Source organism: Curcuma longa, chromosome 6 (genome assembly GCF_044706935.1).
Source record: "Curcuma longa cultivar G26 ecotype Majalengka, Jawa Barat chromosome 6, ITB_CL_G26_1.1, whole genome shotgun sequence".
In the NCBI taxonomy this organism is placed as follows: domain Eukaryota; kingdom Viridiplantae; phylum Streptophyta; class Magnoliopsida; order Zingiberales; family Zingiberaceae; genus Curcuma; species Curcuma longa.
The window spans coordinates 8,098,019-8,125,559 of NC_133866.1; the positions used below are offsets into that span (position 1 = coordinate 8,098,019).

The 27,541-nt window shown below is 39.0% G+C and overlaps 3 protein-coding genes and 1 pseudogene across 3 annotated transcripts; 3 read left to right on the plus strand and 1 right to left on the minus strand.

The window, feature by feature from the left end:
- The first annotated feature begins 967 nt into the window (after positions 1-967).
- LOC141830999 (protein INCREASED PETAL GROWTH ANISOTROPY 1-like) lies at positions 968-9,593 on the plus strand. The gene is made up of 6 exons (XM_074718448.1): positions 968-2,218; positions 2,306-2,437; positions 2,506-2,687; positions 2,764-2,875; positions 9,177-9,311; positions 9,408-9,593. The coding sequence occupies exons 1-6, from the start codon at positions 968-970 to the stop codon at positions 9,561-9,563; spliced, it is 1,968 nt and encodes a 655-aa protein (XP_074574549.1). The 3' UTR covers positions 9,564-9,593.
- A 1,985-nt stretch (positions 9,594-11,578) lies between these two features.
- LOC141830818 (protein DJ-1 homolog B) lies at positions 11,579-19,287 on the minus strand. Its single transcript, XM_074718252.1, has 8 exons — positions 19,121-19,287; positions 18,845-19,045; positions 18,610-18,759; positions 18,191-18,373; positions 13,946-14,026; positions 12,267-12,467; positions 12,044-12,184; positions 11,579-11,944 (listed from the first exon to the last, which is right to left on the minus strand). Exons 1-8 carry the CDS (start codon positions 19,265-19,267, stop codon positions 11,744-11,746), a joined length of 1,305 nt encoding a protein of 434 aa, XP_074574353.1. The 5' UTR covers positions 19,268-19,287; the 3' UTR covers positions 11,579-11,743.
- A 3,867-nt stretch (positions 19,288-23,154) lies between these two features.
- Positions 23,155-24,047, plus strand: LOC141830548 (bZIP transcription factor 12-like; annotated as a pseudogene).
- A 337-nt stretch (positions 24,048-24,384) lies between these two features.
- On the plus strand, positions 24,385-27,015 carry LOC141830550 (DNA repair protein recA homolog 1, chloroplastic-like). Its single transcript, XM_074717958.1, has 10 exons — positions 24,385-24,470; positions 24,562-24,637; positions 24,960-25,022; positions 25,151-25,280; positions 25,714-25,766; positions 25,855-25,911; positions 26,140-26,202; positions 26,288-26,364; positions 26,674-26,737; positions 26,923-27,015. The coding sequence occupies exons 1-10, from the start codon at positions 24,400-24,402 to the stop codon at positions 27,013-27,015; spliced, it is 747 nt and encodes a 248-aa protein (XP_074574059.1). The 5' UTR covers positions 24,385-24,399.
- Positions 27,016-27,541: the final 526 nt, after the last annotated feature.

Below are 27,541 nucleotides of genomic sequence, written 5' to 3' on the forward strand. Positions count from 1 at the left end.
TTTTTATAATACCTTTGTTTCGATTCAACTCGAATCCATCCAAATTCACACCCCTATAATGTTAGATTAAACTAAAATAATAACAATAAATAAAATGACAAATCAAATTACCTTCTTTCATGGAACTTGTAGATGTGCAATGATACTTTGAACGCATAGTAAGACAGACCTTCTGAAGGTGCTAGTGTGTTTTATAATGAGGAGGAAGGTGTCAACTTACATAGTCACCTATTTCAATAAAAAAGTGAAATCTATCATTCCAACGATTTCATTCGGTTGACTTTATTATCATCTGTGAGGAGGTAAATATAAAAGTTATAGTTTGTCTTTATGAGGGAGGAAATTACCTCAATTTTATTAAAATTTGACTTTTATCCATTTCAATAGATCTGTCCCATAATAATCGATTTATCCATGCTTCAAGAACTACTTGGTCACGCATGCTACAATCCCAAGGCTTGTGAAATCTTCATTTTTATCTCTCAAGGAGAGGTGAGATATTTGTATTACAAGATACTTATTATTAGTTTATATCAATGTACCAAATTTAATATACACTAATTATATAAATATTTATAATTAATAATCTTTCATATCTCTTCCTCAAGTGCAATAAGTGTATGCATGAAGATACGGATCTTAGTAACCCACACAACAAGCAAAAGAAGAAGGGAAGGGAGGCGATGGATATGACCACCTCTCTTCCAAATTCCCACGCTTTTATTTATTAGTTATTTACTCCTCTCTTCCTCCTCCTCCCTTCGTGTCTTGTGGCGTCGCCCGTCTCTATTTCAAATTTAGGATCCGAATAAAGCAACCCACCAAACTCCGATAAGACTTTAAAGAACACGCCGCCCCCAATCACACTCATTCACCACTGCCACCGCTGCTCCGCCACTGCCATCGAAGCCATCAATCAAATCAAACCAAACCACCGCCGGAACGAGGAACGAACGAGCGAGAGAGAATGGTCGCCGGCAAGGTCAAGGCCGCCATGGGGTTCCAGCGCAGCCCCGCGGTGCCCAAGGCTGAGACCGGCCGCTGGACCTCCTCCGCGTCCGTCTCCCACAAGTCGTCTCCGGGCTCCGCCGGCCAGCTATCGCCGCCCACTCCGCTTGCATCCTCCAACCCCAAGACAGCCGCCGCATTCGCCCGCTCCTTCGGCGTTTACTTCCCGCGCGCCTCCGCCCAGGTGCAGCCCCGCCCGCCCGACGTCGACGAGCTACTCCGGCTCGTGGAGGAGCTTCGGGAGACGGAGTCCAGCCTCCGCGCCCAGCTCCTGGAGCAGAAGACGCTCAGCGAGAACGTCGCCGTCGTTCCGTACCTCGAAAAGGAGATCGCCGAGAAGAACGATGAGCTCGCGCTGGCCGGCGAACTGATACGGCGCCTGGAGGCGGAGAAGCGCGCGCTTCGCGACGAGGTCGAGGGTTTGAGCTTCATGTTGCGGAGCGGCGAAGAGGAGGGCCGACGGAGGGAGAAGGTGATTGCGGACTTAGAGGCAAAGTTGGAGGAGCTGAGGAAGACGGTTTTAGAACACGGCATTCGCGAGTCACGGCCTGTGGTAGAAGGGGAGGTGGACGGGCGCTCCTCGTCCCAGCGGCTCCAAGGGCTCATCGACGCCTCGGTTAGGTCGAATCTACTCAAAAACCTTCGAAAGGGCCCAAAATCCGCCGACATTGCCGGTGACGATCAAGACGCCCAAAAGTCTGCAGGCGGAGATGTGAAGGCAGATGAAACGAAAGCCGAAGAGGTGCATCCAGAACGACGACGCTGCGAGAAAGAAGAGGTCTTCGACCCCCGAGTTCCTAGAGTTCCGAAACCGCCTCCTGCGCGCACCATCTCCAGCAACTCCTCCATTTCATCATCGCCGTCTTCGTGTTCTTCCTCCGAAACCACACACATTATTGCGACGAGCAAAGGCCCCAAATTGGCGGCACTCCCGCCGATTCCACCCCCGACTCCACCGGCGGGGCCCAGTTCTAATGCCGGAGTGAGACCGCCTCCCCCTCCGCCTCCACCGCCGAAGAGGGGGTCCAGGTCGGCGGCGGCAAGCGTGAGGCGAGTGCCGGAGGTGGTGGAATTCTACCACTCCCTGATGCGGCGAGATTCCAAGAGGGAGACCAGCGGCGGAGGCCAAGAAGCAGCCCCCGTTGTTGCCGCCTCCAATCCACGCGACATGATCGGCGAGATCGAGAACCGCTCTTCCCACCTCCTCGCCGTAAGTCCCCTTCTCGTGTCGCGTTCGACGTCTCCTCTGTTTGCATCTTCGTTTGATCAAAGTCGAAATTTTCCGATAAATTTGCAGATAAAGACGGATGTGGAAACGCAGGGCGACTTCATTAAGCTGTTGATTAAGGAAGTAGAGCACGCAGTGTTCAGCAACATTGAAGACGTCGTCGCCTTCGTCAAATGGCTCGACGACGAGCTCTCTTTCTTGGTATTCTTCTTTCTATCGATCTCTATTACGTTAGCGAATCCGTTTATCCTAATGCACGCTGCTAACAGGTGGACGAGAGAGCAGTGCTGAAGCACTTCAACTGGCCGGAGCACAAGGTGGATGCCATGCGCGAGGCGGCGTTCGGCTACTGCGACCTCAAGAAGTTGGAGTCGGAAGCGTCGTCCTTCCAAGACGATCCTCGCCAGCTCTGCTCTCCCTCTCTCAAGAAAATGAAGGCGCTGCTAGAGAAGTACGCATGCTAACCCTCTCCCTCCTCCCTCCTTCCCCGTTAGGCACTGCTCAACCGCAGTCGTTCCGTTGCACAGGCTGGAGCAAGGCGTATACAACCTATCACGTCTTCAAGAGAATGCGACGCATCGGTACAAGCGATTCAGTGTTCCCTGCGAATGGATGCAGGAGAACGGATGCGTCAGCCAGGTATCCCACGTTCACTCCTTGCTTGTCTCTTGCTCTGCCGTGTAGTGTGATCAATCCATGGACAAAGAAAGGACGAATGTGAGGTGTGGCTGCCCCCGCTGGGCTTTGAAAGTGACAAGAGCACGAACTTGCGCCATGTTGCCAAGCAAGCCCAGCCCTCTCACACACGTGAGCATGCGCAGGTGCGCTCACGAGAATCCACTCGATTGGGTGCTGCCTAACTCACAATCCAATTCCTTGGCCACTTAACCTTGTTCCTTCTACCTTGGACGTATTCAACTACAAAATGTTCATAGTACTATTAAAATTTCCCCTACGTGCTCCCTCATTGCCACTCCATGCTAAAATCATGGCATTATGGGCCCTGGAAAGGGATGCCATTCTGAATGAAGCTGGAACTCACTAGCATCCTGAGACCTTCTACGTTTACCATGTGATCGACATTAGAAGCTCATCTATTCTATTTCCTTAGTTGTTTTATTTTATCTTTAACTACAAAGTGTGTTTATACGGATTTGAGAATCCAATGGGCAGAAAAGAAAAAAGTGCTCCGGATCTTACTCATCATTGGGCCAAACAACTATTGTACCTCTTTCTAATTTGTGCATCTAGCTGGATTTCTAATTGATTTTACCATATCATTCTTCAGTAACTCTGATTTACCAAATTGCATCTTTCATTAATTTTTTCTCTTATTTTATCTTCCAGTTTTAAAAATGCCTTCACTGGCTATTTCTGCAAGCTGACTTAGGCATTATCTCCACTTAAAATTAACTTAGTCGAGAGCTTCTCCAACTAAAATGTTTATTTAGGGCCCCTCGTAAAGGTAGGTGAATGTTCATGCTATGGCTAGCTCTACTTGGCACCAAATCATGCATAATTTTCAAATCAGTAAATATGAAGAGTTTTTCATGGAAGTTAATTTGGGTCTTTGGTTTAGGCCGAGGGTTATGAGAGGTGCTAATTGGTAAATTTGGATTGTTGAGCGTGATTTGATAAAAGATTGTACGTTTTGATGAATTGCCTAAACCTTAAAGAGTGCATTATTATCTGTAGCATTTATAATGCTAGAGTGGCAAAGGTGATTGATGTTGACAGGAAATATATTTTTTGTTTGTTTCTTGAGTTTTTATTGATCAGACAGTCGGTCAATTGCTGGAGGATCTTGTCTGTCATTGCCGTATATGATTCTGATTTTGCCAGTTAAGCATAATTATATATCTAGCATGGATAACTGACCTAAGGCTGAATGCACTTTAAATAATTAGTACCTTTCTTGTACCTTTTTTTTGTTTGTTAATTTAATCACAATTAATATATAACCCCAGAAATAAGAGTAATTGCTTTAATCTGCATTTCCTAGTGAACTTTTTCGATAAGCAAGTTAGCCATGATTCTTGAAGAAGTATACATCTGTTAAACAAATAATACGAAAGAAGTTAATATGTAACGTTAGTTTTATCTAGGATTTGTTCGGGTGTTTTAGTTTTCAAAATTTTATGTTGCTTTGCATCTGGCAGGCTTTTGTATTTTTTGTAGACCTTTACACAGGTTAAGAAAGAGTTTGATTTGGTACACTGAATAATGTAGTATAGATATGACTCAACTATTAAAATCATATATTTGTTTTTGGTGAAATAAACTAGTTATGAATAGACAAGTCTAACAGGTTGGGCCATGGGCCTGACTCACCTAGTTCTACAGGTTTATGTTGGGACCGATGCGTTCGCTAGAGGGGGGTGAATAACGATTTCTTGAACTTTCCTGCGAAATAGTTAGCGGAAGCAAAAAAAATAAAAGCAAAAGAAAGATCAATCGCTAACCCGGTTTGTTTACTTGGTATCCACCTCTACGAGGTGACAAATCCAAGGATCCACACACACAGACGACCTTTTCACTATGAAAATCCTCCTTTCGAAGCACGCTTCGAAAGTGGAGAAAACCCTCACAAACTGATCTCTTCCTTTCACAGAATGAGAAGTGAAGTATGGAGGAAGATCAAAGCTTTTACAAAGTCAGAGTCTTGCCAGAAAGATGAGAAAAAGAACTGTTAATTTCTTTGGCGTCATCTGCTATTTTTATGTATTTCCGTATATCAGTCGACTGCTCCAAGGGTCAGTCGACTGATGGGCTTCAACGACTTTTTAATCTGCATTTAATCAGCCAGTTGTCGCTTCAACGGTCGTCTAGCAGTCGAAAGATGAACAGTACCAGTCGACTGGAGCAATCGACTGATGAACAGTACCAGTCGACTAATCAAGCTGAAACTCTCCTTTCAGCTTCTTCTTCAGCCCTTAGCCTTGACGCAAACCTTCAAACGTCTTCCACAAGTCTCGTGCCCTTCCTTGCACTTGCTTGAGACTTTCCCTCAGCTTCGTTGTGCTAAGTCTCTCTTTGCCAAGAGGCCGCGCCTCCGGGACTTCACCATTTGCCAAGAGGCCGCGCCTCCGGGACTTCATCATTTGCCAAGTCTTCCAATCTGGACTTTCCTATGAACTCAATTCACACACGTTATATTACCAACATTGCCTAACTTAAACTCATTTTAGCCAAATATTAAAATCCAATTAACTTGGGGCAAGATTGCACCAACAGTTTATGCCTAGCACACCCAAATGTAGAGTTGGACATCATAGTCAACTAGATATATATGATAGTCTTCTATGATATCATCTAGCTATATATTGACATGTCTAGTGGGATGAGGCATGGACTGGGCATGACCAACTCTAGTTTGTGCCTAACACACCCAACATTGTCGGTAGGTGGGGGTGATAATCGTCGGTCTATTTGTTGAGTTTGACATGGCACCTAGATTGAATAGTGCATGGCCTATGAACAATGCTTGGAACCAGCCATTCAAGCACAACCCAAAAAACATAGAGCTTAGAAATATTCAAAGTAACTTTCCACTCTACCATTTATATCTCAATTCCACTTTGCTGGCTATCCCTCATCTCTCTACTCTTCATTCCTCACTGCTTATCCTCATCCAATGGAATTTATAAAAAAAATTCTCTAATCTCCCTATTGTCTTAATCTTTTTTTAGTTTTTATGATTATTGATATTTGACTTTCTCCCTATTATAATTATATTATAATATATTTACATTCTCGTCTCATATCTCCACCACTATTGATGGTAACTTGGTATATTGCCTATAGGTGATAATGATGAAGGGTTGTAGTGGTGTGGATCTTGGCCCTTGATGTGCATAATTTTTAATCATGCACAACTGAATTCATTAGGGCTTATTCTTTTGACTTCTAGAATTTGTTGCAACGATGGGAGAGGTTGGGGGGGGGGGGGGGGGGGGGGGGGGGGGGGGTTGAATAGTCTCATTTGCTTTCCTACAATACTTGATACTTGTTACGTAGTAGAAGTTCAAACAAAAAGGAAACAACAACAAATAGATACACCGAGCAAGACACGGGCTTTTAACATGGTCCGACAATCCTCCCTTGGACTCCTACACCATGGCTATGATTCTTTAGGTGAATCATTCTTTGAATGCGTCTCCTACTTTTCTCTTCTCGGCCACAACCAAAGGTGGAGAAACCTCTTACAATACTTTTTACAAAGATGAACTTTGAGCACAAGAGATTACAATATGTGAGCACTATAAAGAGTATACAAGGATTGAGCACTTAGAGCATGTATAAACCTTTCAGGTTCTCCCTTTATCTCTTCTTGAGTTGGTCCCATTTGTATAGTCACAACTTTAGGTTTGAACTCTGTCTTTGAAATCAACCTTTTTTGTTGATCAATTAATCGGTCCTTCATCATCATTTGACTAGTCAGTTGATCTCGACAACCATCAATCACAACTATCACCTTTAGTGTTAATTTGCCTTGTTACCATTGAGCATAAGTCGATTGGTCCTGTATACTAGTCGACTGGTGGCCCATCAGTTAACTCCTTAATCATCTTCTCTCCTGGATATATCCTGTGTTAGCGATTGATTGCTCAATAGACTCAATTATTAGTTAACTCTTCATCACATCAGTCAAGTGGTCCACATCATAAACCTGAATTTGGGGTTTCAAAGTTTTTTTGTCGATTGAATATCAGTTATCAATCGACTCTGACTTTCCCTTTCAGTCAACTAGACCTTTGAATCCAACCACTTTTGAGATTGATTCTGCATCTAGGTCTTAATCCCTTTTGACCCAGTTTTACAATTTCACTCAAACTCTTCATCATAGAGTCTACCTTTATGCCAAAAAGCTCTCCAAACCTCTGAACTTCACCGTGCATAGCTCTTTGCCTCCAAGACTTCATCATGCCTACCATTCGATCTCTCATCTATTGGGACTTCCACATGCCAAGTATCCAGTCCTTATCCACCTACTTGGATCATCTATTGCACCTGAAATACATGTTAAGTTTCCTACACCTTCATGCTTGATATATACATAAGAGATCAACAATCCCTAACTTAAACTTTGCTTGAATATCAAAACCACGTGTAAATCACATCCTTAGGGCATGACTGCAACAACTGAATTCACTTTCATGTATTACAACTAGGAGTATTGACCACAATTGAACGAGTAAATAGATCAGATCTAATTTTCTCATGATGGATTGACCTAGATCCATCAATAAGTTGTTACAACAGCTAGATGATAGTTATTTAATGTGGGTAATATATATACATTAACTATCAAATGAAACAACACATGCATGTACAATTATCCATCTCCTTCCCACTTAGGTTATGACCTAAAAGGAATTTTCTATTTTGGTGATACAAGCCAATCCAAGATTCTAATTCTTCTAGCAAAATGATGAGTTTAATCTCTTCCAACATTGGTATCAAAAGGTATTTTACTTGTATTTGATTTTTTTAGTTAACATGGAAAATCATTGCTTCAGCATTTCCATCTTTCTTGAAATTGTCTATATGCACTAAGTTGCGTAAATAGTTGAGTAGTAATGCCCCATTGTCCCACCTATGCAGGTGGATAATTTGAGGTGCCTGCATTGTGTTATACTGCTAGCATTAACAACAAAAGCAACACAAGCAATGGGGCTAACTAGTTGCCTGCGCCATCATGATGGTGCGCAACTTGCACATGCCATCCAGAAAGGCACTAGGTAGCAGTGCTGGTGGCTTATAGAGGCTGCATAAGTTGTGACACTAGTAGTCATGCAGGTTGTGGCGACTGCCTGCAGGTCATAGTTGTAAGTATCCATGGCCAGCATCAACATCAATGCCACTGGATGCTACAACACTTTGGAACACTGGCTACCACGATGTTGGCCAATCGACAACACTGTCTATGCAGTGGTTGATCCCTGCACTCTACAGTTACGGAAGAACAAAAATAAAAACTTAAGAAAGATATAAAATGTTGATGTATATAAGAAAATCACACTATTTAGGGTATCAAACATGATGTCCGGCTAAGAAGCCACTGCCTCTATCACACTAGTGCCCTGCTGCTTCTCAGACATCATAAATCTTTTTGCCGAGAAATAAGTATCTTAGTCTCCCATAGATTCTACATGTTACTCAAGACATCTCCCTAGGCTTTGGAATGCTTCATTGGTGAGAATTCACAATCTTAATTATTATCAGTTAAGACAATATTCAAAATCATCTTAAAAAATTTAGAATAAGATTTATTTAGCTCTTGGACAGTAGCTACGTCTATTGGATACAATGTTTGCTCAACTCAATAATCAACTACACTATATCAAAACTAATACTGGTGTTGCTCAACTCAACAATCAACCATACCATATCAAAGCTAATATTGTGTCTAATAATGCCCTAACTGGTTTTGAAGCAAACAACCTGGATAGTTTCAAATTTTGTCTAAGATTATAGTACTCTAAACGCATGGCTTTCACCTTCTGTTTTAGATACCTTAACTTCTGTTTCAGTTGCAGGCCCTTGGTTGTTTGCCTTTTTATCTTCAGAGTTTATAAGCACATTAAAAGTTTCTAAAAAAATCTTTAAAAGGAAAACATGTTCACATGCCAAATAATTATAAATCTTGCCATTTTGATGCATTTAAAAGCATTTTGGAATTATTCATTAACTACATGGACCTGAATTGGCATTTACAAATGCAGCTTAGTTTTTCCCCCTTAAATATCGAGTATCTTGTTGTCGCCTGTCGGGGTGTAGTTTAAGCAATTCATTTCTGATTGATACATTTATATAGGCTATAAAAATATGCTGTAAAGTGAAAAATACTATGGTGTCAAGCATGTGTTGATATATACTTATTATGTGTCAATCTTCACATTAGCATCCTTACTCCATCGACTGGTTTCCAAATAAACAGATAAAGCTAGCGTCGGTGAAGTTAGCAATGAAATACATGAAGAGGGTCTCCACTGAGCTGCAGGTTATTGCTGGTAGCCTTGAAGAAGAAGAGCTCATGCTGCAAGGTGTTAGATTTGCTTTCAGAGTACACCAGGTAAATGTGGAACAATACAACTCTTTATTTCTCATATAGCCAGGCAAACAACTATGAACCTGAAATCGAATGGCTTGGCTTTCGATTCATATCCAGTTTGCTGGAGGCTTCGACGTCGAAACAATGAGAGCCTTCCAAGAGCTCAAGGACAAAGCTCGGGTTCTACTCTTGCAGAGCCAAAACCAGAACCAGCAGAAGCTTTACTCGGGCTTACAAATCGGCAGGTTCGCAGCCAAGCAACCAATTCTGTAAAGTTGGCTATAGTCACTTGATTGATAAACAATTCAGGGGTGAAGGTTCAATTAAATTCAAACAAAATGCTACTCCATGCATTCATTTTTATGCACTTTCTCGCCTGTGATGAGCAGTTTCTTCGTTTAATCTAAATTCTTCTCCAAACTTTTCAATTATGCCTAAGAATTTTTGTTTTAGAACCATATTAGGAGTCAATGCCAATTATTAGGTTTGTAATATTTCTCCATGACCTGTTAGGAAAATAATAGTTCTACTCTCCAGAAGGGGACGAACAGCAAACATGAAGAAGACAAGGCACTCGATAAGGAGAAGGAAAATAAGATTAAACAAGAGTATGCATAGTCATCCTTCTTTAATTTGATTCTGTGTTAACTTGAATGCAAATTTGTGTTTCGCTCCTGATGTAGATTTTAACTTCTTTTTTCCTGTCATTACGATATTCCTGTATAAGTTGTAATTTTTAATGAAGAAAATATGAGGTAATGCTCTTATTGTAACACTCCCTATATGGTATTATAGCCACTACATACATAGAAACAACGATAGTTGAGAACTTGACTGCAGAAATGCAGTAATCCAATTGGGTCAGTGGGGCTAATCAACCAAGGATCAGATACTATGCAAACCAAGCAAGCTAAATGCACTGATCAAACTTAGTGGATACAAGCCAAGCAAACTAAATGAACTGATCAAATTTCGTGGATAGGTTAGGTCAATCAAAGTGTAGCAGTTACAGTTTTGTAACTGTTACAATGTGAATATTAGACGAGTAAATTGAATCCGTATTGTAGTAATTACGAAGTCATAATTATTATAATCTACAACATGAATGGTAGGTGAATAGAGTTGAATCGATATTTTAGCGCTCTAAAATTGTAGTTATTATATTGTCAATGTATTGTAGTAATTATGAAATCATAGTTGTTACAACATGTGCAACAGTTATGGTTTTGTAGTTGTTACGTGTCCAATCGATTTATGATTTAGGCGAGAGATAATAATGAGAACAATGTATTAGTTGATAATGAAGTAATTGTACATGAGTTACTAGTGGAGTGATATATTTTTTTAATAAAAAATTAAAAAAAGACGTCCCTTTGATTATTTTAAAAAATAAGAGCGATCTTTTGACTTTTGTCCAACAAGTATATAAATTGAACACGACAAATATGATGGAATTCAACTTTTTGAATGTGTATAATATGTATTTTAGATTTATCCAATAGATAAATTAAAAAGAATTATATATTTATATTAAACAAATAAAAACTTATACATAAATAAAAGCATTTTACTAGTTATACCTCTAGATTATTACATCCAACTAAGGAATGAAATAGATTATTTTTTCCTTTTATTTCCTAATTTATTCTACTTTAAAAAAGCAATCTTTAAATTTTCATTTCCCAAGAAAGAAAAAAAATGGAAAACAATAAATAGAAGAAAAAAGGTATTTGCATGCGCAGGAGGCCTGAAGTTCCTCGAAAACAAAGAAAACGAATTATCTTCCAAAAAATAAATAATTTGGAAACGTATCCGGTAAACAATCACACAAACCTTAGGGAAGGGAAATAATGATTAAAAGCACATATGCAAAGGTCTGCTATGGCAAGCAGTGTTTTGAAACCCAAACTAAGTCAAATCGATTATCTTTGGATTACGTTTTCAGTCATCAATTTATAATTTTCTTTTGCAAAAGGTAGAACCCATCATCCTAACAATCTCACATCTACGATCATCTATAAAAAAAATAAATAAATAAATTACAATGGATCACGACAAAAGATAATCAATAGTCCAAAAGTAAACTGGTCACCAGTCATCCAACCCTTTCGTGCCAAAAGTAGACAATTTGAATCAGAGAAATAAAGGCAATGGCCAAACTGCAGTTATAGGTAACTGGCTCAGCAAGGCATCAAGTAATGTTGCATAAAACCTCTTTGAAAGATCATATCACATCTTTCGTGCAAAATCCCAACCTAGTCACTAACTGAAAGTAACTCGGACGCATAGAGAAAAAGGTTAGGTTTCCTATGAAAATGTTTCAAACAACTGAAACATACAAGCTTCAAAGTGTCCAAGCATTATTCTCGAAAGGCAAACGGTAAGAAAGCTCATATACAGGCTCCGTCTATGCTCATAAAAACATGCCCTTAAAATACTTGTAGGCTGTGTAATCATATGAAAACTAGAGTTTTTGCAAGATCAAGTGCATTTTGACGACCAAAAAACTTTTCGACTATGGCCAATGCAAACTCCATGGATGTCCCTGGTCCTCTGCTTGTGATCAAGTTGCCATCTACCAAAACTCGATTCTCAGAGTAGCTTTGATCTGTAAGTTTGTCACACAAAGCTGGATATGCTGTAGCCTTCTTGCCCTAGAGAGATAATATCGATGTGTTTAGTAATTTAATGATACAATTTTAAAGAATTTTTGCCAAGGCATTCCATCTCATAATTGTTTCTATATCACTTACTTTAAGAAGGCCATGAGCCTCCAAGACGATTGCTGGGGAAGCACATATCGCCCCATAAAGTTTACCAGATTCCGCCTGCTTTCTGAGTAAATTGATCAATTTTTCTGAGTTGGAAAATGCTTGAGCCCCAGGAAGGCCACCCTGCAAGAAGTAGCAAAATAAGCGGGCCGAGACATTTGAGAGAGAATCTTTTTTGAGGCCAAAATTGCAGGGAGCTACTCACAGGTAGCAAAATCAGATCATATTGCAGCTTAACAGCCTCATCCAAGAGCATATCGGCTATCAGCTTCACTTTTCTAGACGCCACAATTTCTAACTCATCTTCAACTGATGCCACTACAACATTGGCCTTTGCCCTGCGCAAAATGTCTATTATCATAGTTGCCTCCATTTCCTCCGTGCCATTTGCAATTGGAACGAGAATCTTCACAGGACAAAAGATTAAATTTTATAAGCTTCATATAGCTACAAATAAAAATGAATAGCATCAATCATTTTTTTCGACATCCTATAGATAGCCATAATCACAAAAGCTAGGAAAGCAATTGAGTTTAAGTATACAAGTGGAACAAAGCCTCGTTCAGCTACGCAAAGAACCTACTGTTTCTATTTTCTGATTATTCAGATTTCAACATTTCAATAATAATTTGTCTTATTTTTGGGAAAGATAGTAGTTTTCATGTGAAAATAAATTTTATTGTACACTGTGGTCAACCTGTGGATGACAAATGTTTTCTCTATTTTTATTTTAAAATTTCGAATTCTATTAGAAAATTGAAAAAAAAAATCCCATAAACCAAACATACCTGCAGTTTTTCTTTCAGCAAATCCTGCAAGTGATGAATTAACAAGACATTCCAAGTTTGGAAGACAAAGGTAGATCATGTATCTCTATAGCCAAACTTGTGGAATAATCATATACACCATGTTAATTATAAGTGTTAAACACTATAGAAGGTAATTACATTAATATATAATTTATTAACATTCTTAATTACTTTGGATTCTTTTATCTCATGTATTTCACATTGTAACATTGGCATGTGTTTATGGTAAAGTATGAATTGTGTGTTGTTGGATGTAATTTATTTTTTTATATTTCATTTTTATTAATTATAGGTATTTTAAAATATTTTTAAAGCTGGAGTAGCTCACCAACCACATTGATCAGAGAGTTAATTGAAGCTTCATGGCAATGAAGAGGGAGAAGAAAATTGGGAAAGTGGTAAAATAGTCTTTTGATAACTTTCATCTTTCTTTCTTCCTTGTTCTCCATCTTCCCAAGTAAATAAGATTTTAAAACTTCTTCCATCTCCATTTTCTATCTTCTCTCAATATCTATCTCTTCCCAACTATCTTTCTTAACAAATAAACAGGTTCTTAGCACTAAGCCAGACAGTCTCCCTATTACTTTCACCCCACCATAGTCCTTATTCCTCATTATGAACTGCTGTCATTAATTGTGTCCTCTCTTGCTAATACATCATGGTATCCATATATCTGCCTCTTTGTATGCCAGGTGAGAGCGATACTGTGAAATTTAAGCATGTATTCTTGAAGATGAAAATCACAGTTTAAGCAATGTGCATCTCTAATATAGATGAATAGTAACTAAACTTGTGAAAGTTTAAGCTAGATTGAGAAAAATGTCAGGAGAAAATGCCATTTATCCATGCTGATGCACGGTAGCGGGTGCTACAAACTTGACATCAACATTGAAAACCATAATGTAACCATAAAAGAAATAAAATGTTGAGCGAGAGATAAAAACAAAATAGTGTAATCTGGAAGGTAGATTGAAGAAAAGAATCACAATGAAACTAGCATAAACAGGTTATATGCCAAAACATTAATCAGACATGTACTAGAGAAAGCCAAGAGACATACAGTATCAAACCTTACCTGAAGTGTAGAGTCAAACTTCCATGGTATAGGGTTTATCTCAGTGAATGAAAATTCAACTCCATGCTGATCACGCAATACCTACATAAAACATATGGATTTAACAGACCAGCTAACTTGACTAGTGCATTTAAAGCATTGCACGAGGTGGCTTAGTGTCATATATGTTATACAATAGCAACTTGTCAAACACATCTCACATGGTAATAAAGATCAATAACTACGATCATGCACATAAAACACACATACGACAACATAAACACAGCCTCTATTTGCAAGAATATATGTTTTGATTTCATGCAGTACTTTCATATGCTGATTTAGGTCTTTCATTATGAACAAGGTACTATTGTGAGTTCCTCAACACTAGAAATCGATCAAATGACCAAATCACCCTTTATAACTGTAAGGTAAATTCTAGCATAAAAAGCAATTTAGAATCATCACTAACAATTCACCAACTAGAAGACTAAAATACATTTCTTATACCCCCTCAACCAACGATAAAACCCACAAGGAATTCTCTCATCATCAACAATAATAGCCACTTAATCTTTTTCCGTTGTCAATTCCTTTTGGTCACCAGTTACCATATCAGATGCCCTCTTGAAAGATAACATCAAATACATCATTATACCTCTAATCATGTCCTTCCTCATGAGTATTTTATTTCAAATAATTACCAAAAAATAATGTAAAATCACATATAACTCAGCTCAAGCATGTCAATATAAAGTCCTTCAAATAAAATTTACATATTTCCATATAATACATAAGACAATCTATGCCATACCCAATAAGAAAAGATAGTGCCACAGAGTATGAAACTATGCTTTTACACTGTTACACAATTATAAAACTTACTAAAAATCTTCCTAGAGTCTTATAGTCAGAACAACCAAGTACTCATAGTACCGTTATCTGGATCTCAACTTGATGCAAATTGATCCGGACTCCAAGGATGGGACATGTATGACTACAAACAACAAACGCTAATTCAAACTTCACTTTTACTGAGCTTGGCGCTAGAAATAAATGTCAAGCTTGAGCCCGAGTATTAAGGTCAACTTTAAAGTTTGAGCTCATCTCTGCTCATGTTAAATTCCTTCACTTCCCTTAAGAGTATCCACATTGGTGTTAATGTGTGGGTGATGGTGTTACAATCAATGTGGGTGGATGTTATAACATCCACACACACGCCAATGTTCAATTCTTTGAACGCAGTTAATGTGGATAAGTATATTTATTTATTTAATGTAAAATAAGAATAAAGATAAATAAGTGGACAGTGAGACTCATAAATAATGAATGTTAATGTTAAACTGAATGTGGGTTTGTGTTAATAAAAGGGAGGTGTTAATATAATGGGTATGTGACATGTGAGTCCTATGTTTTTTGAAGAAGTGACATATATTAACGTTCAAACCAATGTGAATGCCCTAGGTCACACCTGGTTATGTTGCTAAAATGAGCTCGAAATTAACCATAAAAGACTACAATCTGTTTAAGTTGACAACTAATTGAAGTTCATGCTCAAATCAAGCTCATGTTGGTGCAATCATATTTCAACTGGTTGAGTCCGACAAGATTATTTTGATGTGGTTAACAAAGAGTTTAAGTTAAACTCACCTAATGATTATGATATGTTTGTCAAGTGTGCAGGTGCATGATGTTGGCAGTTAACTGCAAGCGCAGTGATGGACTAAGAGTTCGTTGAATTGGAACAATAGAGGACCAAGTGCTTAAGGTTGACCAAAAGCTTAATAGCCAAGAGGTCAAGGTCAACTAGAAGCTTGGTAAAATGAGAGAAAGTTAGGTCAAGATTGATTATAAGCTTAACACATTGCTCAGGGAACAGGAGGACCAAATAGTCAAGGTTTGACCAGGAGCTTGGGAAGTTGCTCAGAAGCAGAACAAATTGTGACTCAATAGAGGTTGAGGTGTGCTAATCAGATCAAGTGAGATGCTAGTTTGATGGCTCAAAGGCTTAAAACAAGGTAAACCCGAAGGCAAGGTGAAAGATGGCATTAGAGGGCTTGGTGCATTTAAGAGAGACTGAAGGTTTAGTGTGATGAGCTCAAGGGTGAGAAGCACCAATGACATTAGAGACTTGAAGAAATGTGAGCTTAAGAGATTTTGAAAGAATACAATCTTGGATTTTTTTTCGAGTAGAGTCTACCTAGAAGTTTGTATCAATAAGAAATAGAAGTTCAAGATTATAATTGACATTTCGATTTGATTTCGAATTAAGTTAAGATCCTCAAGCAAAGTCAATCGATTAAGGACATCCTTAGTTGAGTCAGACTCAAGAGTCAACTATAAGAGTTCTGCTTGGTAATAGAAAATTCCTATTTCAATTTAAGTTGATTAAAGTCAAGTTGGAAGTTGTTAAGTCATCTAGGTATGTTAACTGTTGGAAACCAAATGCTCTCATTAGATTTAAATAGTGTTGTAAATGACGGTAGGCGGTGGCGTAGCGGTCAGTGACCACTTACTGCTTAGACGGTACCTAGGCGGTTGAATTTTATTATTATTTTTATACATAATATTTTATATATATATATATATATATATATATATATATATATATATAAACTTTTTATTTATATATAATTTTATTAGGCTTTATTTAAGCATATTTAAATTATTTCAATCATAGTTAGGAGTTGATTAAAATTATTAATATAAAATTTCAATTAAATTCTAAGAAAAAAAAACTATCTCTGCTCGACGTGTTCGATGTTTCTTCGGCTTGGGATGCGTCGTCAGACCAGGGCGAGGACTCATTGCCTGAGCCTAGCGATGAGTCCGAACTTGTTGCTCGGATCCAACAACAAGTCCAGACCCATCGCGAGAGAGCATTGTCCGAGCCCGACGATGGGCTTGGACGCTTCGCTCGAGCCCGTCGACGAGCTCGGACGCGTTGCCTGAGCCTGACAACGGGCCTAGACGCATTGTCCTAGCCCAGCGACAGGCTTAAAAGCATCGCCTGAGGTCAACGACTGGCCCAGACGTGTCGCTCAAGTCCAGCGATGCTTCCGAAGTTGAAATTGAGAGTTAGGTTTTTTATTTGTGTCATGTTAGATCTGAAATATATAAAAGCCTAACCTAACAACGACAATAGGTGATGGCAGCAGCGGGCGACAACAACGATGGCGGTAGCAGCAATTCGAGGCAGAAGGAGGTGAATTGTTTTGAAACCACTAATGCATCACAAAGATTTTTTTAACCTAAGTTGACTTTGACCTCCGCCTAAGCCACCACCTTTAACAAATGAAATGCAGTTGAAGTCCGCCTACCGCCTAAGCGGCCGCCTCAACTACCATTTAGAACATTGGATTTGAGTCGACTAAAGAGGTCTTGATAGTTATTGGATGTATAATTTTGCTATTGTACACGATCAAGTCAACTAGAATTGGTTGAGTTGGCTGAATTAGATATGTGTTGAATGAACTAGCTGAATTAGATATGTGTTGAATAAACTAAGTGTGAGTTGACTAGAGTAAATAACCATCAACAAATAAACTTGTCTTCTAAAGGAGATTTTTAGAAGGTTTATTCAAGTGGGATTTCAAAGAGTGGCTCACCTAATAAGTCAGTAAACTATGGAGCAGGACCAAGTGATCCAAACCATGTTAAATGCTCTTATTAGTGAACACTCTTATTAATGTTGATATTAATTTTTCTTTGTGTTTCCACCCTCTAGCCATACCATTCAATCCAACAGCTTAAATTCAATATATAAGTTCACAGACTATCAAAATGACTATAAATGATCATCATACATGTCAATAGATGTCTCAACATGAGCTAATGGTGGTATTCATGTGCTTATAGAAAAGAATGTTCAACGAAGCAAGATTGTTCATAAGCTACAAATCAATTTATTGAAAGGAATGCCCATGAACTAATAAATGAGCGTATCCAAATGTTTGTTTGCAAGCAAATTAGCTTGTTGACAAGTTTATTTACAAGCAATGAGCTTGTTCACAAGCTTAAACAAGGGATCTTGTATTCTCAAGAGTTACTGAGTCAAGTGAAACAAGCTTTCATTAGGCTTTCAACTCCAAGGCGCTTGCTGTCACTTGGCTCATTCACAGTCCTACAAACAAACAATTTAATATGGGTCTCAAATTCAGTTTGCATGTGAAAAAGGCTAACTTGGGTGGTTTAATCATAGATTTAGAACACCTCAACTCACCAAAATAATCTTGGAAAAGAAAAAAACAAAAGAAAATTGCTTACCATGGGCCCTGCAACTTCATCTGCCTTTTCTTTTCCATAAAGTTTTTCAGCCAACGCAACAGAGTATTCCAAAGCTGTACCTGGTCCACGGCTAGTAACAACTCTTCCATCTATTTGGACTCTAGACTCCACCAGGATCACATCTGAGGGCAGTTTGTCCATGAATGATGGATAACAAGTTGCCTGCAAAGGCAGTAGTTAAATTTAAGTTCTTTATAAACCTATCATTGAACAAAATAAGTAATATTTTCCCTGAAGACTCGACTAGTTCATAAATAATCAATTTCTTAGTTAGAACTAAAATTAAACATATATCTAGAACAAAAAAGGAAAAATAAAATTTACAATTTTAGTTCATAAGTAACAGAAGAACACGATTGACAGAATTCAAAAATTCAAGTATTACTGGCGAATCTCACCTTCAATCCCTTGAGCAAACCCCAGGATCCAAGCGCAACAGCTGGTGCTGCGCAGATGGCCGCGTACAACCCACCTTCCTCAGCCTGTTTCTTCACAATACTCTCCAACGCTCCGCAGTCCCGGAGAGTCACTGAGCCCGGCAACCCTCCCTACACAAGAAAACAACCGACATCAGATCAAAGGAGCTGTAAGCGAACAATCTCAACATTAGCTACTTAAAACTCGAGAGCCCACTGGAAGTGAGATGAGATCGAAGGTGGTGGAGGCCACGTCAGAGATGAGCGCGTCGGCGACGAGCTTGACCCCCCAGCAGGCATCAACGCGGAGGTCCTTCTCGGCGGAGGCAACACTGACGTCAGCTCCGGCGCGGCGGAGAACGTCGATAGTGATCACAGCCTCGATCGGCTCCGTGCCATGGGCGATGGGAACCAGGACCTAATCCAATCCGAGATATCACCACGAAGATGGCTAAGAGGAAGAAATCGACAAACAAGACGCGCTACACTGTACCTTTTTGGGAGCAGGAGAAGACGCCATCGGAGAAGACGAGGAGGAGGAGCGCAGCGGGCGGCGAAGTGCCGTGGCGGTGGATTTGGAGCGGAAGCGGGGGAGGGTTTTGTAGACGAAGGGAAGAGGAAGGAGGTGACGCGTGGCCATTCGTTTGGGCTCCAAAGGGGCGTTTCTGGGCTCAGCAGCTCTCGCCACTGGGTCTGGTGAAACGAGATCGAGATGCATTAGGGGGAATGGATTTGCAACCGGCACGTGTCGGTACCATGTTAGTGTTTTTCTTTTCTTTTTTCTTTTTTCACTTGAACCGTGGCTTAAAAGAAAAAGGAAAAAACTTGTTAATTCAATTACTGCAACTCTTTTAATTAACTACGCTTGCTTCGTCAATTTTCTAAGAAAAATTTTCATTTCTCAGAAATCTATTAGGCTAATTGAAATATACATAAACCAAATATTGATAGGGTAGAATCGCTGGACTACCACGTGGTTGCCTCGCAACTGCCACGTGGCCTTAAAATACAAAAGGAGTAGAATAGTTGAGAAGGAGTAGATAATATTGGAGGGGTGTTAGTTGAGCAACCTACATCTCCCGCCTTGATCGTAGTTTTCACTAAGGCTTAGGTCCTGACATCGGTACATGTTTGGTATCATGTGTCGATCTTATTTTAACCTCAGATCCCGATCTCGAGCTTCAACCTCAGTACCTGTTCGGCATTATGCGTCGATCTCATTTCAGCCTCGAGTTTCAACCTCGAGCTCCGATCTCAATACCTATTCGACATCACATATCGACCTCATTTCAGTCTCAGGTCCCAACCTCGAGCTCCAACCTCGATACCTGTTCGGCATCACGTGCCGACCTCATTTCAACCTCAGGTCCGACCTCAGTACCTGCTCGGCGTCATGCGCCAACCTCATTTCAACCTCGCATTCTGACCTTGATGTCTGCTACGCCTCATGATCAGTCCAAGAAATCAGTTTGCCCGGAAGATTAGGAGACTCTAAGGTTGTTTTTTCCAGATAAATAGAAAAATATCTCGAAAGACAAGGATAACAGAAACAAATATATCAGAACACGAAGTACATACTTCGGAATCCTTCTAAATTGGAGTTCATAATTCGGAACATATCCCAAATGGATATTCATAACTCTATAAAAGGTTACTCATACCCATGGACACAGGGACACACACATCAACCCTAATTTCTCTAAGTCCTTAAACTCAATCCCCACACAAAATCCTAACTTGTCGCGATCCATCTCCCTCCGACGTCATTCTAACTCTTCTTTTAAAGCACTTTTCATGTCCCTTTATCTTCTCAAGCGGCTATCTTCAAGAAGTGTGCACATCAATAATTCGTTGATCGGTAGTTTGATTATCCATGGTATTTAGCGGGAACATTTATAATGAATTAGATAGTGAAAAAATAATGGTGTTTTGATTTACGTTAGATTTTGTATGTGTTTCTAATATATGCATAAATTATGTAGGAATTTGAAATACTTTTGACATGATCAATCAAGTACACACACAAGCACCCTCATGCTATTGTCTATTTTAGAATTGGATGTATTGTTCTCTAGCATGACTAGACCATCTTAGTTGATCCTATAGTTGCTATTAGAGCTTTGGCCTCTAGATTTAAGCATAGAAAATTGCTCTATAATATCTTCTCACTTGGTATTAGACAAGGATAGATGATGATTGACGTTCATTCTAATCTACCCAAGTATAAAAAAGATTTTAACTCCTCAAGAAGAAAATAGAAAACATATTTTTCTATAGATTTCGCTCTCCCTCTTCCTCTCTAGGGACCATACAAGATCCTACACTTCTAAAGATGTCTTTAAAAAGGATTTCTTAGACTTAAACTTAACCCAAAGTTTGTAAACTTTGTTATCTCCTATATATAATTGAAAATAATACCATTATTGCACCAAAATGTAAACTACTAACTTTGTGATTGAATTAATTTAAAGAAGATATAATCTTTAGGTCTAGTTTTCCCTAGAAGAACCTTAAGTGGTCCTTAGGGATCCCACGGACCTTAAACAGGATAAAGATAATCATCCCTTAGTTTGAGAGAAGAAAAGTCAAAACTCACTAACCTAGCTGCATGACCTAAAGTCCTACTCTTTCTCTTCCTAATGATATCATTGACCTTATAGGGAGATGAGATGATCAACTAAAGTTTAAAAGAAGATGAAGAAGCAGTCGTCTTTGGGGTATGATTGAGTTGGTTATTATGGGATAGATTTAGTGAGGTATACAAGAGTCGAATCTCGACGAAGCTGAGGCAATGTCTTCCTCTGTAGTAGTCAACTGCAGCTTCTCGATTTACCTCCTTGTAGATGGTTGTGAGGCCGACCGTGTGGGACCGTTGGAGTGACGAATTCCACCTTTTACTGAAAAAGAAGATGATGATGATGATAAGGAGTTTTCTTTAATTTCCTCTTGGGATATTTGCGATTAAACATTAATCCATGTACCAATTCGTCTTCTATACCACATTGGGAGAATTATAGCTTAATCTAGGAATGTATACTATATATCCACCATCCATCTTATAAGTATAGTAATGAAAATCTAATGCTTAACAAAAAAATTAAAATTTATGTAGCAATAACTTATAGAACTTATCAAATCCTTTTGACATGCGAGATAGAAATCGACTACTTGGAGAGTTTATGTTATTGTCATTATATGAATATAGCAAATCTATCAACCATAAATAATTATATTGTTGGTTGTTTTAAGAGTGTAGGTGTCAGAGTGTCAAGTAAGATGGACTTGAACTGTTGAACTTAGGGATGTCGAATTGGAAGGGCCGAACCGTGAAGGTAAAGTTGGGATGGCAAAGTCGAGAAAGTCGAGCTGTCAAGCAGGGAAGGTTGAGCTCCGATGGTGCTTAGAGGTTTGAATAGACATTTGTTTTTTTAGAATACAACAATTCAATCACATTCGCAACCAAACACTTGTTGCTTATGTTGGTGCAATTGACCTCAGGTCAATGTTGACTAGGTTAATTAAGTCCGATTTGACTTGAGTTGAGTTTTGATATTTAATCAATATGTTAGTTAGATGTTAAGTATGCCAAAGTTTATTAGATATTTGATGGTGAAAAAGTCAAAATGAGTCACAGTTGATCGGACATTTGACACAAGATGAGAAGTTCAAGTATGTCGGTTGACCGGACAGTTGACATGCAAAAGAAAGTCCAAGTGCACTACTAGAAAAAAGTTAATAGACAACGCCCCAAAGACAACGATTTTTAGCAAAAGCGTTGTGGTTTTTCAATTTACAACGTTTTTACTCAAAAACGTTGTCTTTTAAAACTAAAAGACAACGTTTGTTCTGAAAGCGTTGTTTATTAGCGTTTATTTTGGGTCAACCACAACACTTTTAAAAAATCATTGTCGAAAATGTTGTCTTTTAGCGGTTTTTTTTTGCCAAAGACAATGCTTTTTAAAAGTATTGTCGTTGAGGGTTGTCGTTGAGGGTTTAGAGGGTTTATATCCAGGATTTTTATCGGGCGAGTCCGCGATTTCGTTCGTGCGTACGCCTCCTCTTCTCTTCTCCCGTCCCATTTTCGTCCCCTCCCGCTCGCACCTCTAGCTCGTCTTCTCCCGTTCCATTTTCTTGCCTCTCCCGTCCCCTCTCGCACCTCTAGCTAGTAGCTACTCTTCTCCCGGCCCCCCCTTTCGTGCCTCTCCTCTTCTCCCACCCCTTTCGCACCTCTAGCTCCTCTTCGCGCCGCTGTGAAGAGGCGAAGACGAAGATAGAATGGAAGCCGCATCCGATGCTCCTCCAGGCCCGTGCTCCCTTCTAGGGCGGTGCTTCTCCAGGTCCGTGCTCCTCTAGTGCGTACGGTGACCTCCTCGTGCCAACATGAAATTTTCTATGCATTTATTGGTTTGTTTACAGAAGAAGGATTCAAAAGTGCTTCATGTGGATTCAGCGATGGAGAGAGACGTGGATCTTTGAAAACCCTAACCCTAATCGCCGGTGCCACTTGAAGATCCAAGTTGCTTCCCGATGGCGTCTTCGAGGGTGATGGCATCGTCATCCTCCGCCAACTCTGATCTCACGCACCAGATCTCCATCTGCTCTCTCCCCGTCGCTGATCTCTAAAGCTCCGTCAGCGGAGGCGGCGGACTCACCAAGAGCCTCGGGTCGATGAGCATGGAGGAGCTTTTCCGCGGCATATGCGCCGAGAACACCGCCGCCTTGGGGGCGGATGGGGGAGCCTCAGTGTCGGGACAGGGTAGCAGCTTGGCGTCGCTCATGAGCATCGGCGGAAAGACGGTGGAGGAGGTATGGCGGGAGATCACCGCTGGCCGGGTGGCCAAGGGCGGGGAGGGTGGGTCGGAGATGACGTTGGAGGACTTCTTGGCGCGGGCAGGGGCGGTGGCAGAGGAGGACGTCGGAATCCTGTCCGGTTCCATCCAAGCTGGTGGCGGGCCGAATCCATTGGTGGGATAATATGGTTGTTGAATTTGTCAACGGAGCAGAGGGTGTGGCAAGTAGTAGAGGGAGGAAGAGACCGTTGTTGGATCCAGCGGATAGGGTTGCTATGCAGCAGCAAAAGAGGATGATAAAGAACAGGGAGTCTGCTGCACGATCAAGGGAGAGAAAATAGGTTTTTGGTTTGCCCTCGGTTTCCAAAGTTAGACTGGTCACTGAATTACTAGGTAGACCCTAAAAGCTTGAATTTTTTTCCTCTGTAACTTGATGTTTTTAGGCATATATTGCTGAGCTTGAAACTTTAGTGTCAAAATTGGAGGAGGAAAATGCACAGCTATTGAGATCTCAGGTAATAAATTTCAGACCAATTTTGTTTGAGGATAAAAAATTTATCTCTTGGTTTTTTAAAAGTATTGTCGTTGAGGGTTTATATCCAGGATCTCAAGTCTGTGCATTTCTCATAAGGAAAACTGAACTCAAATATATGCTCACCATATTTTGACCTTAACTTGTCCAAAGTTGATAATGCAGGAAGGTTGTGCATGACTTACCTATAAATAAGAAGATATTAGCTTAATTGGTCTATTGATTTGTGCTAGTCTGCATGTGCTTGAGTTGTTATTGGCTAATATTTGAAACATTGAGTTTTACTTACATTAGTTTCATTTATTTTACAAAGTTGTATCATTGTTCCTTCAATGATACATCAACTGCTCTTGCTGCCTTATTAAAGCTATTGTCATTTCTTCTACAGTCAGCCTGGCATGACAATAAGTTGGTTTCTATATGTTGCAGCTTAAGGCATTGGAAGCAACAATGAATGATATAAACAGTTCATTTGGCAAGGGAAGTGTTACAAGATTAGGAAGTGCTGGTGGTGCTTTAGTGTATGTATACTGTTGATATATCTCACTTGTTTTACGTAAAAAGCCTGCTGTATTTCGATAATTTGATTAACAAGATTGATCTTCACTGCAGAGAGACTTTTCCAAGTGGGTGTTTAACTTTAGATTTTGCTCTAGGTAGCGGTCTTCCCAGAGGACGAATTGTAGAGGTAAACATTTTTCATTATTTATCAGTCTAATTCTATAGTGATTGGTCATGGTCTACTAATTTTTAGTATTTTGTAATTTTTGTCCTTTACACTTGAGCATTTATCTTTAATTTAGAAAACATAGAAACTACTAGAAAAGAATGGAATAATATTATTTAGTTTTTTAATTTGATAAATTTGTAAATCATAGAGTTTTATGTTATTTCATATAACAATCAAGGAAAACAAAAGGATCTCTCTATCTATGCTTAAAGAATTGAATAGCTCTAGAATTATTGTGATTTGTGAAATTATAAATTGTCTTTCTTTTCTGATTCAACAGATATTTGGTCCAGAAAGCAGTGGGAAGACTACGCTAGCTCTACATGCAATTGCAGAAATACAGGTATAGCTTTAAAAGTTTAGTGTTGTTTCTTTAGAAATGATAAATGTTTGTAGCACAAGGTGACACATTTTTTTTAACTGCTAAAGTATATTACTGAATCAACTATGTATTCGGCTACTAATATGCAGAAATTGGGAGGCAATGCCATGCTTGTTGATGCAGAGCATGCTTTTGATCCAACTTATTCCAGGGCATTGGGAGTTGACATAGAAAATTTGATTGTCTGCCAACCTGACAATGGGGAAATGGCATTAGAAAGTAATTTTTGTTTCACTCGGATAATTTTTTATGTCTTAGTTTTTTTCTCCCCATTTATACTATTATTTGTTATTGACTTTTAAAAGTTGCCAATATTAATGTTCTACTTAGATTTAGTAAGTATAATGATTCTGAAAAAGGAACTTTGTTTACCTTAGTAATAGTTTGATTTTTGTGAGTTTCTGTATCTTTGCAAATTAGAGACAGTTGATTAGCAGCTACCAAGGTTATTGCTCTTTACAACACACTTCCTGTATGTTTTAAAGAAATTTGAAGCCGTTAATCTTGACTATAAAACTTAAAGAATCATTGTTGATCTGTGTTTTCATCTAAACCATCTGCTAGATTATCTGATTTCCTGTAACCTAATATCTTGTTGCTTTAAGTAATCCATGGGCACATGTTTTCACTTAAATGTAAATTGTCACTAATAACTTTATGGCATCACTTCGTCTAGAGATTCGCCCTATTGGAAAGATCAAATCTGTGAGTGAATGACTTCAGTGATTAACTTCTAGTTCTCTTTATCTCGACTTTAATAAATTAGAATAACTGCATTAGTTTTTTTTTTCAGGCAAAAGGAGATGAAGATATTGGAATTAGGGTGCGTGTTAGAGTGCAGAAAAGCAAAGTATGTTTAGCAAATGCAGTCATTCTTATCACACCAAATCTTTGAAAATGATAGAAACCATCTTTAAAAATGATAAACAAACATTTTTGTTAATTGTGAAATTGTGTTAACTTCATTTCAAACTATTGGATTGAGTAAAAGTAAGCGCCCAACAATTACATATATTAACTATTATATCTATTTTTCCTTTGTTCTTGTGTATCACTTGTTGAGTCTCCATTTCTTCAGGTATCGAGACCATACAAACAAGCTGAGTTTGAAATTATATTTGGTGAAGGAGTTGGTAAATTGGTCGGTTCAAAATGTTCTTGCTTCTATTATTTTTTTTTACAGAATTGAAATGCTTTTTCTCTGGACTCATTGATTTGAAATTTAGGGTTGTCTTCTGGATTGTGCTGAGTTGATGGATGTTATTGTCAAGAAAGGATCATGGTATAGCTATGGAGAAAATAGGTTAGCTGCTTGCCTTCAGCTCATAGCATAGGCCCTTCAAACAGTTCACCACACTTATTCCTGCTCACCTTTATTTTTGTTTGGTATTTTCCACTATCCTGCATACAAACACGTTCAAGGTTCAAGTATAGGACTTTGCATCTCTTATTTTATATCCATGTAGTTACAGATAAAGCTCAATTTAGATATCAGATAGCAACAATTAAGGTCTGTGTCCCTTAGTCAAGGATTTGTTGTCTCATGTAACCATAGTGATTAAACTCATGGAAGTTGCTTATCTGTTTGATTCTGTATGTTACATCTTACTAGTGGTTTCATCAGGCTTGGCCAAGGTAAGGAAAAGGCATTGCAGTATCTGAGAGAGAACCCTACTGTATGTTACAGTATCTGAGAGAGAATAGTATCTGAGCGATTCTATTCTGCTGCTAATGTTGTGATGCACCTTTTCTATTTCTGCTGCTGTTAGACATTATTCTGCTGTTACTTGGTGATGGAGAAGCCGCTGTTGTGTTGGACATTATTCTGCTTTTATGTTATGGACCTGTTGTTGTGTGATAGAGAAGCCGCTGTGTTGTGTACCATCAATGGATGTTATGGACCTTCTGTGTTGAAAGTTGTATATTGAAGTTGTACCTTGATGTTGAAAGTTGATGCTACAACTTTTGTATAAGCTGTATGTTATGGACATGTGTTATGAAGTTGTATGTTATAGACATATGCTACAAACTTTTGTATAAGCTGTAACAATGATTTTGTGTAAATATAATAGATAATATTTTTGTATATGGAAGTCATTTAGTAAATTTTGTAGTCAATGGTTTTGTATTTACAAAATATATTGGTTTCTTATTTACTGCTAAAAAAAATCAAAAGACAACGCTTTTTAAAACGTTGTAATACCCAAGCAATTTGTAACAAAATTACAACGCTTTTTAACCGTTGCAAAATGTGTTGTCATACCTATTAAAAACAACGTTTTTAAAGCGTCGCAAAAAATGTTGTAATATTTACAACGCTTTTTCTGCGTTGCGAAAGTGTTGTCGATGTTAACAAAGACAACGCTTAAAAAGCGTTGTCGTTGAGGGCCCCCTTTTACAACAGGGCCTCTTACAACGCTTTTTAATCCACAAAGACAACGCGTTTTCCGCGTTGTCTATTAACTTTTTTTTAGTAGTGA